Source organism: Diadema setosum, chromosome 9 (assembly GCF_964275005.1).
Source record: "Diadema setosum chromosome 9, eeDiaSeto1, whole genome shotgun sequence".
In the NCBI taxonomy this organism is placed as follows: Eukaryota; Metazoa; Echinodermata; class Echinoidea; order Diadematoida; family Diadematidae; genus Diadema; species Diadema setosum.
In genome coordinates this window covers 14589863-14601934 of record NC_092693.1, presented here as the reverse complement: position 1 = coordinate 14601934, position 12072 = coordinate 14589863, and the positions used below count along the sequence as shown (strand labels likewise).

Here is a 12072-nt window from a genome sequence, read left to right as displayed (position 1 = left end):
TTAAAATGCACGCGAACGTTCCTTGTTTTACAGTTTCTTACAGTTTTGAAATTTCTTGTCGACACTACATGCATTGAACGCCAGTGGCAATTCACAAAGATTTCATGCCACGAAAAAGGCAGTCCGCTCCAATTCGCGAAAATTTCATGCCGCAAATATATCATGTTTTACAGTACCCTCCACAGACAAATGCGGATAAATTCTGTAAAAAAAAAATCTTCATGGCTATCAAGTTTGACATGAGTTGGTTGTGATTGTTACTACAATTATTTGGAACATCCACAAAGAGCATATATCTCGCTATGCTTCTGTTTCAAGGCAGTTACAATGGAGGTCCAACCAGAATGTTCATGGCTCCCTTCACTCTTCTTTCCCTCCGTCTTCATCTGGAGTTCCAAAATCATCATCCTCATCGTCCTCCTCCTCCTCATCAACAACACCATCTGTTCCATCCTCTGCCCCTGCTTCCACGTGTTGGCTCGCAGAGTCTCCCTCTCGGGATTTGGTTCCTAGAACCAAAACGCAATACATTTGATATGTAAGAAATACCATGTTTGTGACGGTGTAAATTTGAATTACTAGAGGTGTGCACAATTTAAAATGAGACATGCCTTCAACACTGGAGCAAAATCTATCTTGCTTAACCTCGCATTTTAGCACATTTTGACATTCATTTGCCTGAAACTGGCTGTTCACCATTAAGGTACCTGTAACTTTCTGATATGGGCAATTCTCTATATGCAATGTATAAATATATTCCATGTTGGTCACTTGATATTTTTTGCCAGAATTCATGTAATTCCGAGGAAAGCAATGACAACAAAGAGCCATATAAACTTGGCCGAGTTTAGTTTTGAATGACTTTTGTTGCCTCCCATCTATGAACATTTCAAATTGAGACATAAAATTGTCATAAATAGTGTTATGAACGTTTTGTAAACCACTTTTTATTTTCCTTCTCAGATTGGTTTTTCTCAATTTTAGTGTGCCAAATTAAACCCCATTTCAATGACTGCTATTGGATTATAAAGCTCTATTTTCTCCCACACAAAAAACAGGTTACTGAAGAGTAGCACTTCTCCACGTTTGACATTATCCCATTTTTTTTTTTTATACATCTTGGAGCTGAGGCTCTCCTCTCCAAGAATTTGACCCTAACTTGCAAATCTTATCTGGCAAATTGTTCTGTTGTTGTTGGTTGATTCTGTAATGCCAGGTCGCATTAGTGATTTAATCGCTCACTGATGCTCACCGTCTGCTGCACTGTCTTCTTTCTTCTCGACAAACGTCTCTCCCTCGGCTGAGTCTGATGGATGTTTCTCTGTACTGATTTCATCTTTCCTTGATGCTGAAGGATCATTGTCTCTGTGTGCCTCAGTTTCAGTCACTGGGGGAAATTTTGTGACGTCAACTCTCTCCTCCTCCTCCGTTTCCTCTGTCTCTTCGGTTTCTTCCACCACCTCTTCCTCTTCCTCCTCCTCCTTCTTTGCCTCTTTCTTGGTTGTCATGACAACCATGCTGCTGTCGTCTGGTCCCAAGAAGTCATCCAGTGCCTGTTGGTCATCTGCGTTCACTGTCAGCTCAAAGTCATCCAGCGTGCTCTCGAGGTCTTTTGATGATTGAGTCACCAGTTCTGCATCAACCACAGAAACAGGAAAAGATTAAATTGTATGTAAGAACATGGAATGTAAGATCATCTGAATGGACATACACATGCAGAATTCCCAATGAAATGCAAGTTTGTCAAAATTCTTTTCCTGAAAGTTTTCTTAAAGCAATTTTTTTTTGGTACAGATCTGTTGCAGGAATGCAGTGGATCACTTAACTTTGGTAATGTTTGTGAAAAGCTCACGACAGGTCTGTGAGTTGGTTTAGTCGGTAGTGCGTCTGCCTCCAGATCAAAAGGACCCCAGTTTGATTCCCGAGTCTCATTATGCAATGTTGTATGTAATCATACTGTCCTCTCTAATAAGAGGCAAAACACTCTGTCCTTCAGATAAAACATAAAATGGAGGTCCCATGTGTGCAAGAGTCACAACTCATGCACTTAAAAGATCCTGCTTCATTAATTCATAACAAAGATTAGGGTGTTTATCCTGGAGCACTTAAAAGATCCTGCTTCATTAATTCATAACAAAGATTAGGGTGTTTATCCTGGAGAAGTGGTCCTGTCTCACTTCCAATGGGACCCCATGAAAAACCAGCTAGTGTACAAGTGGAAATTTTTCGTGGTGTGGAAATTTTTGCACTTTTCATGCAACCAGAAACTAGCGCAAAAATAAAAGCAAGCAAATATTTTTGCTTGCCATACGTTCCAATAGCTACCACCTCGATTCCATGGAAATAAAAACACATGAAATTCACATTACCTGGCCAGCATGAAAAACTACTTGTGTGAACATTTCCACTTATACAGTATTGCAGCTGAATATAGGCTATCCAGCCATCTTCTCAGATGGAAAATGAAACAAACAAAACCAAAGTAAGAATATTGGACCCTTACTCGACATTTTGCCATGAGTGCGGTAGTGTGCCATGTCAGCTGCAAAGACGTCCTGGAAGGCCTTCTGTCTCTCCTTCTTCTTGGCATCTTCCTTCTCTTCCAGCCGCCGGAACTTCTGGTTGTACTCATCCATCAAGCGCTCTGGGGCAGAGAGGGTAAATGGATGATTAATGCCAACTGGTATGCGACAAATAATCAGCCACTCACTGGAGTCTTCTCACAACTGCATCATCATATATGCTGTACTAATACCCCCATTCCACAGAGATTTTATCTCATCAGTCACTCACCAGAAGCAAAGTTTATCGCTTCTGGGCACAAATAGAAGCATATTGGATCACAGTCCAATGAATCCAACTTGTGTTGGTTGACTATCAGGTCAGTGTTAGACATGTCGGGCGGTGATCCAATGAGGCAAGATCGTCTGATGAGGATCACATGCTTCGTGTCTAACACTCGCCCGATAGTCGACCAACCAAGTTGGATTCATCAGACTGTGATCCAATACACTTCAGTGGGTGGCCAGAAGCAACAAACTTTGCTTCCTATGAGTGACCACTGAGAAAAATCTCTGCGGAATGGGGGTATTAAATCTAGGTTCACTGTACGCTTAGAACATAGGATACTCTAAAAATGGTCATTGATAGAAAATGCAATGTATCACTCATACCAACCTTGATTCAAATGTGCACAACGTTTAATGATAATTTGTAACAAATATCCCTCCCATCCCCCAAAAAGCAAGCAAGCAAACAAATAAAGCAAAGTCTACTTGGGTAAATTTGATAGCGCTCAAAATTAAGAGGGGATTTGTGTAGTGTCTATTGCCATACTGCTCACTAAAAAAGGTAGAGCTTTGAAAATAAACTTACCTCTTCTAAGTTCTCTCTCTTTCCTGTACATCATGAAATGGAATAAAAATGATCAGTGAAAAAACATTCCTTTTGAACTGCAAGCACAGTTTATGTTCTCAGGCATATCAACAGCTTCAAGAACAAAAAAACAACAAAAAAACTACATTATTCGAACTTATGATTGTATACATAGAACATGATCTGTTGGCATTTTAGAAATCAGCTGATTTTTAAGAGTGATTCAGCAATAACAGAGCTGGAAACTTTGATCATGCTATTGTACTGAGATAGACACGAAAAAGAACATCACATGGAGACATATTTGTGATAGTTGGAACAATATGTCAATACAGTCAACCTTGCTTATTCAAGTCAACCTCGCATTAGTCGAATAATTGCCTGCGTCAAAGGTCTTTTCAAGTCCTATTCTCTTCATATTCTATTGATTTTGATCCCTCATAAGTCAAATTTTCTCTAGGGCGAAGTTCTTCCTTCAGTCCAAATTGATTTGACTTAGGTAAGGTTGACTTAATGGTAATACGTTGTATGCTCATGTATCGAATTTCAAAAACACAGTTGCACTATGATAGCTTTCAAATGAAAAACAAAAACAAGCACTAGTAAGACACAACAAAACAAGCCAATAGGGACACAATATTTATCATGTTAATGGAAATGAAACTTTAAAGGGTGTGTACAGTTCTGGTTGAGGTGAGGATTTAGCTTTTAACGTTTTGCGAGGTATTCAGAAACCACTCTATGAGATGTCAAAGAGCATACAATTCTAAGGGGTATCAAAAGTTTGTTTGATGAAAATCGGTTTTGAAATGGCTGAGATATCCAAAACAAGGTGAAACAAAGAGATCCTAATAAAAGGCGTGGCCTGTCGCCTTTTATTATTATCACTTTTTGGGATCAAATAAACATTGAATCCTTCTTAAAATTACATGCTTTTTCATATTTCATAAGAGGTTTCTCAGTATCTCACTTAAGAATGTTCAAAACATGAAACCCCACCTCAACCAGTACTGTACAGTCCCTTTAAAATGGATCAAATTACAGTAAAACACGATTTCTGCTGTAAAAAAAACAACATCTGTACTCACGCTTTTTGGTCCTTGTATCTGACAAACTCTGCGATTTGAATTTTCTTGTTGTTGAGTAGCTCTTCCTCCTCACATGTGTCTTCAAGTCCTTCGAGCATTGTCTCAATCTCCTCAAAATGGGCCTCCAACTTGCCTTCAGGGATCACAGGCATTTAAAAGAAAAGAGAAGAAAGGATAATTTTGCTGAAAATTGAGAAATATGTAATTTCCTGTATAAGGTATCATTGCAGGTAATAATAATAATAATCATCATCATCATCACCATCATTATCATCATCACCATTATCATCATAAGGTCTTCTCTATCCAGAGCAGCCTCTTCAGTGTTGCCACTGCTCTACCAGAGGGCCCTGCCATTACTATTACCCTAGCACTGCCAGGTACTCATTTATACACCTGGGTCGAGAGGGACATGGTGGGTAAAAACATCTTGTCCAAGGATGTAAGCACTGGGTGGGAATAGAACTCGGATCCTCCGATTGGGAGTTAAGAGTCTTATCCACTATGCCACAGCGCCACCATCAGATAATAATCTGGTCTCCTGGAATGCTTCAATAAATACACTAACACACACATCAAAAAAGAACAAACTCTCTCACTCTCATTCTCTCGATGAAAAAAAAAAAGTTTTGGAGGAAATATCTTCACACACTGGGCCATTAATGGTCTAAGAGTTGGAGACATTTTGATTGCATCTTGAAGGGGACTTCAGAATATTTCTATCGACTATCCATACAGTCCCTTTCAAGAGAATCAATTACACATGATTATCTATACTAGATAACACAGCAGAAGAATAAGTGCATTGTACTGGGATCTTCCCTCTTGTAGCATTCATTTCACTTTCGATGTTCAGGCTCCTTTAGTCTGAAATCATGGAGAGGGTAGGTGCATTCAAACTCACCTAATGTCACAGCAAGTGTCTGGATCTGTGATACCATGTCTGGCATCTCTTGTACGTGAGTTTGGAGTTCTTTGAATGTCTTAACATCCTTTTCATGCTGCTCCACCATGTCCTGGATGACTTTGTCTTGTTTCTATAGTCACAAGAGACAGGGGAACAACATCACACATTGAAACTCTTTGTTGACACAAAATAGTTCTTCTTCAAAAATATTAAAATAAACTACATTCAAGCAACGAAGAGTTCATAATTTTTGAAAAAATTTTCAATCTGCCCTAAGCTCATGTACTGCAGCATATACACTCCAAATGCCAATTTCACATTGTGCTGTTGGACACAAATCTCAATGCACGTATATCCTCCTCCTTTTTTCCTTCCTGCATCTTCTTCAAAGGGTAGTACCGACATCAAACCTGACTCAGGGTTTATCTCTTCTGTTTGCTCAAAGTATCCCTTCTTTCCCTCATCGTTATTGTACATGCATGGATTTGCATTCATACATTAATTTGTATATATGCATCCAAGTGTGGATGGTGATACAATAGCTGTTAGATCAAATCAAATCAAATTACCACTGCTTTCTCTGCACTGTATTCAATGTTGACATGAATCTGAGTCCACAGCTGCTGGAATCTGAAATAAAAGGAATGAATGACAATATGCTTGTTTCTTGTTCAAAATGGGAAAAACATAAAAGATGAAATAAATGACCTTTGATATAGCATAGTATTTGACACTGGCTATGTTTTGACTAGTGTAAATATCAATACGGACAGCTTCCAATCGGATCTTGACACACTTATAAAGAAAAGATCATTCTTCACACATTCTTTAACACGAGACTTGATTGTGAAACCAAAATATCAAGAACAAATTTCTAGTCACCTGTTGAGTATTTCTTCTCCTGCATCGACATACTCCGGCTTCAGAGCTGACAATCTGCATGAAAGGAAAAGAGACACAGTGTTTACGGATAATCACAAATACATTAAACTTGATACATCCTGGGATGAATTCACTGTCAGGCTTTCTTTTACCTTTTCACAACTTATCTTCATCATGTTCTACGACTCTGTCATGTCTGGAAAGAAAGGAGAATGCATGGACCTACTGGTAATAATAAATACAAATAATTACAGGATAAATGTAATTGTGACACGAGTGAGATGGCAAATTCTTCTTTTTACCATACAAGCAAATGGGTAAAAAAGGAAAGAACCATGAAGCCAATTTCCATTGGGTGGAACAAATTGACAGTATAGCTCTGGCTTTTTAGGGTGAGTGATCATGTTTTTATGTTCACTTTGGTAAGAATTCCACAGTGCCACCATCTTTTCAATGGTTGTTGTCTAATCTTGTTGCTGCAGTGGGTATCATCTAACTTTGTGCTGTACCACTCATGTTTTTGCCTTTGTGACAATCAAAGCAAATAATGAAATTTTACTTTTTTTCTTCAGTTCCTTGAAAGAATCACGGTTTTCTCGTACATAATTATACCACAGAATATTGTCCTGGTAAAATTTTGCCCTGTAAACAAACCCAAAAGAGAGAGACAAACACTTCACAAAATGAATTAATTTGATTTATTCCTGTCAAAATAAATATCAAATAGTAATATCAGTAACATATTATCACTGCTCTGAACTTTCCATGGCTCATAGGGCATCCAGTGCAGCTAACAAAAATGATGCTTAGGCTATGTTTATTCTCAAATGAATTATGTGCATATTTCCTCTCAATTTGTGAATTCCACATTTACAAATTCACTCACGTTCCTTGTTTATTTTCCAGCACATGCAGCTCTCCAGGTAACCTGATGGTTGAAGGAAATAATCAAGAAATGTCAGTTTCATTTCCAGTACTGTACACTTTTAGATGATATTGACATTTTCATTTTTGGTGGAAATAAACTGTGGAAATCCCAATTCACTGTCCAGCATAATGGCTGTATTCTTCACACAACATTTACCATAAACATTGCAATCGTGACTGAATGAATACATCAATATCTATACTTTGTTTTCTACTCACTTTTTTTTTTTTTTTGGGGGGGGATACAGAGAAGTTGGTCCTACAATGTCTGTGATATGCTGTATGCTTCTACATTTATCAATTATTCTTGTGATTTCAATCAATCAAAAACATGTCAGAAAATACATATTTTTGTACATCTAATCTTCTTTTCCTCCCCTTCACTGTATCTTTACATATATTCTTTTAAATATTAGTTGTTGGTAGAATCAGATTTTCCCTAACATTCTATTTTCACTGTGGTTTCTCTATATTATATCACATTATTCAACCCTTACAAAAAATAGATGGCAGAAAAATGCGGGACAGACTCATACAGCACTGGAAGGAAACATTAAATCTTGCACTGCAATCTCCCCCAGTGATTAAACTTACTTCTTTGATCTCCCAACTTCTCTTGCCTTCTCACTGAGTGACTTCAGCCTGGAGTAAAAGAAAAAAGAATGTTATACATTCAACAAAATAACTTGAGAGGCTGTAAAAATCAAAGAGTGATGGCCATCAAAGGAGAGAAGGATCTATGGCTATTCAAAATGCAGCTAAAGTATTTATAGACGACAGGGCACCACACATAAATGTTGAGTTTGACATTAATCAATAACATGTAACATAGACCTGCATTTGGTGTTCACGACAACTCACATTTAGGCAAGTAAAGCAATAAAATACTTCCTTTATGGACACCTAGTTAATACGAACAGTTTCCCTTGCATGGAATTGTTGACATCTTACAATAAACAAGCAATGATATCTTTCAAGGAGAAAAAGGTTGCTTTTATTAAATCATTGAGCAACAAACATGATTTTGATACTATTTTTTACATATACAGCAATAGGAGAAGAGTGAAGTAATGACATCATCTGTGTTTTTGGTGAAAACATGTAAAACTCTTAAATTCCATAATCAACTTTTTTTAATGGTCACTGTTACAAAACTTCTACTATCTGATTAGCTCAACTCAAAAAAGTATATTTTCTCTAAGTGCAGAATTGGACTTTAAAAGCATGGGTATATCCCATTCAAAGATTTGATTGATCCTCTTACAATCTTTTGCATAGTCACATTTACATCACTAAAGATACACCCCCTCAAAAAAAAAAAAAAAAAAGAGTAAAAAGCCACGAGGATAACAAGTTATAATGATTATCAACATGTTGACATTATTGTTCAACTCCTCACCCAGCATTCAGGTCCTGCTGGACTGACTGAATTTTTTCCTTGAATTGGTCAAACATGGCTCTGCATCTAGACATAAAACAAAACAGAAAGATGAATGTCACCATAACCAATGTGGTGCATTTCTTCCAAAAACTCTGTTCACACACTACTAGTAGTAACCATATCTCAAATGAAATTGGGATGTTGTCATGAAATACATAATATGCATCTAGTCAAGAAGTGCTCATTAATCAACGTCATAAATCATTTGACAGGATGATGAATCAATGGACAATGGTAGTACACCATTCCACTGAATAAAACTAAATGCAAAGGGAAAGTAAATGAAAGATGCATGCAACTAATTTGACATACATTATCGTACAAAACCACCTTTTCACAAATTTCCTTGAAATGAGACATCGATGATTATGATAAGCAGTTTATTCAGCTAAAATACAACATTAAAATATGGCAGAGCTTGAAGAAGTTGTTTCACTGTATGTTATGGCTGTGTCATGATTATTGTTTTGAATTTAAACTCCACTTGATCTACATTATGTACATATTATGTCTATACTTAAATAATGCAGAACGCATGACCCAAGATAACATGGCTTTCCACATTCAACACTAAATGAATTATAAGCATAAATGGATAATATCTAACATTTTCATGAAGCTGTGACATGAACCTGTAACATCTTATCAGCAAAACTTGTTTGAATACAACATTGTTATGCTCTGGCAAAAAAAGAAAAGAAAAAAAAAAAGCTTAAATTTATTCCATTACGGAATTCTCAAGAAACCCTAAACCTGATTATATGGAAAACACTGACTGTCACAGTGTATTTCTCAGCTGCACTGAAAATGAAAAAAAAAAACATAAACAAGCAAATAGACTTCAGTATAGGTGACAATCAATGAACCTTCAAGAATATCAATGACAAAATTATATACCGTGTGGTATATTTTATATTCTACATTGGACAAAATGATGCTTTCCACTTTCATGACCACACTCATCATGCTCATTATGCTTTAATTTATTAACAAATAAATATCACAGCATTATTTTTCTAATTAGCTTGTGATTAGTATTAAGCATCACTTTTCTAAATAGCTTACTAAAAGTAAAGTGACTAGATCTATACATTAAACAACTTCTGTTTCTTCCTTCACGCTTCACTCATTTCAACAAGGATATCAAAGTGTAACTTAAGTAAATCTAACAAATAAAGACAGAATAAACTGACCAGAAAGAATATAAATTATTAGTGGAAAAGTGAGCAAAGAAAATGGGATTCCATCGGGATGGAATCCCATTTTCTTTGCTCACTTTTCCACTAACAATTAAGTAAATCTAGCTAGTTTTTAAGCTTCATCAACATCAATTCCATACTCATTAGCATGTTTCATTATGGAAACACAACAACAAGCTAAAAAGACTTTGCTGGGAATATTGTTTACGTTGCAGAGTTGTGTGCTGCTCAAGACTCTTGTTGTTCACCTTTGTTATTTAAAAATACCAGTAGATCTACCAGTACAACTACACTGTACAAGTGTATAAACTACGTCACGTTGTACGTGCCGTCGCGTCGTAAGTACTTACGAATAAAGCAATATGTGGGACCGCCCTTCAACAGATTCGATTCTTGGAAGCAACCTGTGACCCAGAAGATTATCACGGATAAATTATGTTGTTCGTAGGTTATGAAACTAATCCGTGGAATATGAGGCAGCCATCATATCAAATAATTTGTCGGAAAGAAACACGAAATAACCTGGAACGATAACGCGTTCTCCACCATGTAAAGTCTATCGTCGCGTCGACTGTATGTGTACAAGTGGTGGTACGTCGGTCCGCCCACCACCACCGTCCACGGCCACTGGCTCACAAGTGGCTGCTGGATCTCAGTGTTTTGGTCTCCAACGCCGCCAGCAGGATAATGGTCACGCGCTCGGTGTGTACATACGCTCCCCATAACTGGGCTGGCGGAACGATCGTGATTTGATACACATTATTTTTGCTTTATAGTACTTCAGTATCATTTTTCCATCCATAAACAGTGGCAGATCCAGAGGGGGGCTCACCGGACGCGCGCCCCATCTTTATTTTTTTTCCTTCAAAACAAAAGAAATAACCCCCCCCCCCAAAAAAAAAAGGGGGCGGGGGGTGCGCCCCCCTTTAATTTTGTAAAGGCGCCCCTTTACGGAATTCCTGGATCTGCCATGCATAATAATTACTAATTTTAAAAGCACCTTACTAGACAAGGTCAGTAATTCATATCATTCCCTCATTCAAAACTCTTTTGCAAATGAACATTCCCATTCTCCGGGTCGTAATAACTATTCATAGTTTGATTCGATTCGAAAGGAGCCATAAAGTTTATTCCAGGGTACCTTAATTAGATTACTACATTTTTTTTTAATCATACAGTAGTAGTAGTAGTAGTAGTAGTAGTAGTAGTTGTTGTTGTTGTTGGGAAACAGATGTGTTAATATGTAGTGCAAACGGCGATCATTTTGTTGGACACCATTTGGATTTCGAGAAGAATTCTTGAAAGCACGGTAAGTTTTGTTCATGATTAAAAAATTATGAGAAAAAAAGGGAAATGGCAGCCATTTCGGAGGACATACTTCAGTTTCGGGAATCCTCAAGTGTTTTTATTGGTACTTGTGTGTTTCAAATCTGTGAATAAGTATAATCATATTCATTGGATTTCTTGGGTCTGAAAATATATTTAGACATTAATACAAAGTATGTATTGGGGTTGCCTATATAATTTTTATGAAAGTTATGAGAATTAAAGACAAAAATGGCGGCTATTTTGTATTTGTGAAAGAGCTCGTGATTTTTATTGGTTTTGGTAAAAATCTCTAAATAAGTATATTCATTGGCCCGGTTCCTGTCTTAGATCTAGACATTTTAAGTGTGTATTGGGGTTACCTGCGTGCAAAGCTACAGTGGTGACGGCCATTACGCTGGATTGCAGAAAACTCCAAAGGAGGATTTATGAGGACTTATAGTATGTTATTCTAAATAGGCATATTTCTGAACCCCTCGTGAAAAAAAAAATCAGCTTGTTACCAAAAAATGTCCAGGTTTAGGGCCTATATATGATAATGCTCTTGGCTTAATAACCTGATCATTCAGTGTGTTCAAAATTTGTTCACATTATCTACAAATAAGCACTGAATGTAGCTGCATCCTTCATTTTTCATAAGTATTAATTCTCTTATTTTTCTATATTCGACAATGTTGCCTATTCATGCTTAATGTTTACACATAAAATATGATTTATATCATTGTAGTTTGAAATTTACTTCGTTTACCAAATTGTCATGATGATACAGCAGTGTTTACCTGTGGAAATAAAAGCCTGCCAACTGACGTCATGTTTAATATATTGCACATTGCCAAATTCTTGTCAGTCAGTTCTGTGTTCAGATAATTCTGTCAGCAAAAGAAAGGCATTTTTTTAAGTCATCAGCTATGACTTCAAGATAGAGTT

The 12072-nt window shown here is 37.0% G+C and overlaps 1 protein-coding gene across 1 annotated transcript; it reads right to left on the bottom strand.

Annotated features, from left to right (window-relative positions):
* Window positions 1-360: 360 nt before the first annotated feature.
* Window positions 361-10290, bottom strand: LOC140232875 (dysbindin-like). The gene is made up of 12 exons (XM_072312988.1): window positions 10170-10290; window positions 8579-8644; window positions 7774-7821; window positions 7139-7180; window positions 6253-6306; window positions 5940-6000; window positions 5368-5500; window positions 4464-4596; window positions 3376-3398; window positions 2504-2644; window positions 1253-1633; window positions 361-509 (listed from the first exon to the last, which is right to left on the bottom strand). Exons 2-12 carry the CDS (start codon window positions 8632-8634, stop codon window positions 361-363), a joined length of 1221 nt encoding a protein of 406 aa, XP_072169089.1. The 5' UTR covers window positions 8635-8644; window positions 10170-10290.
* Between the last annotated feature and the right edge of the window lie 1782 nt (window positions 10291-12072).

What these genes read in the sequence shown, in the direction of transcription:
- LOC140232875 (XM_072312988.1), bottom strand. Translation starts at nt 8,634, where the DNA reads ATGTTTGACCAATTCAAGGAAAAAATTCAGTCAGTCCAGCAGGACCTG. An exon ending in GGAGAAGAAATACTCAACAG is followed by an intron (nt 6,001 to 6,252) that starts GTGACTAGAAAT and finishes CTTTTATTTCAG; the next exon opens with ATTCCAGCAGCTGTGGACTC. An exon ending in AGATACAAGGACCAAAAAGC is followed by an intron (nt 3,399 to 4,463) that starts GTGAGTACAGAT and finishes CATGATGTACAG; the next exon opens with GAAAGAGAGAGAACTTAGAA.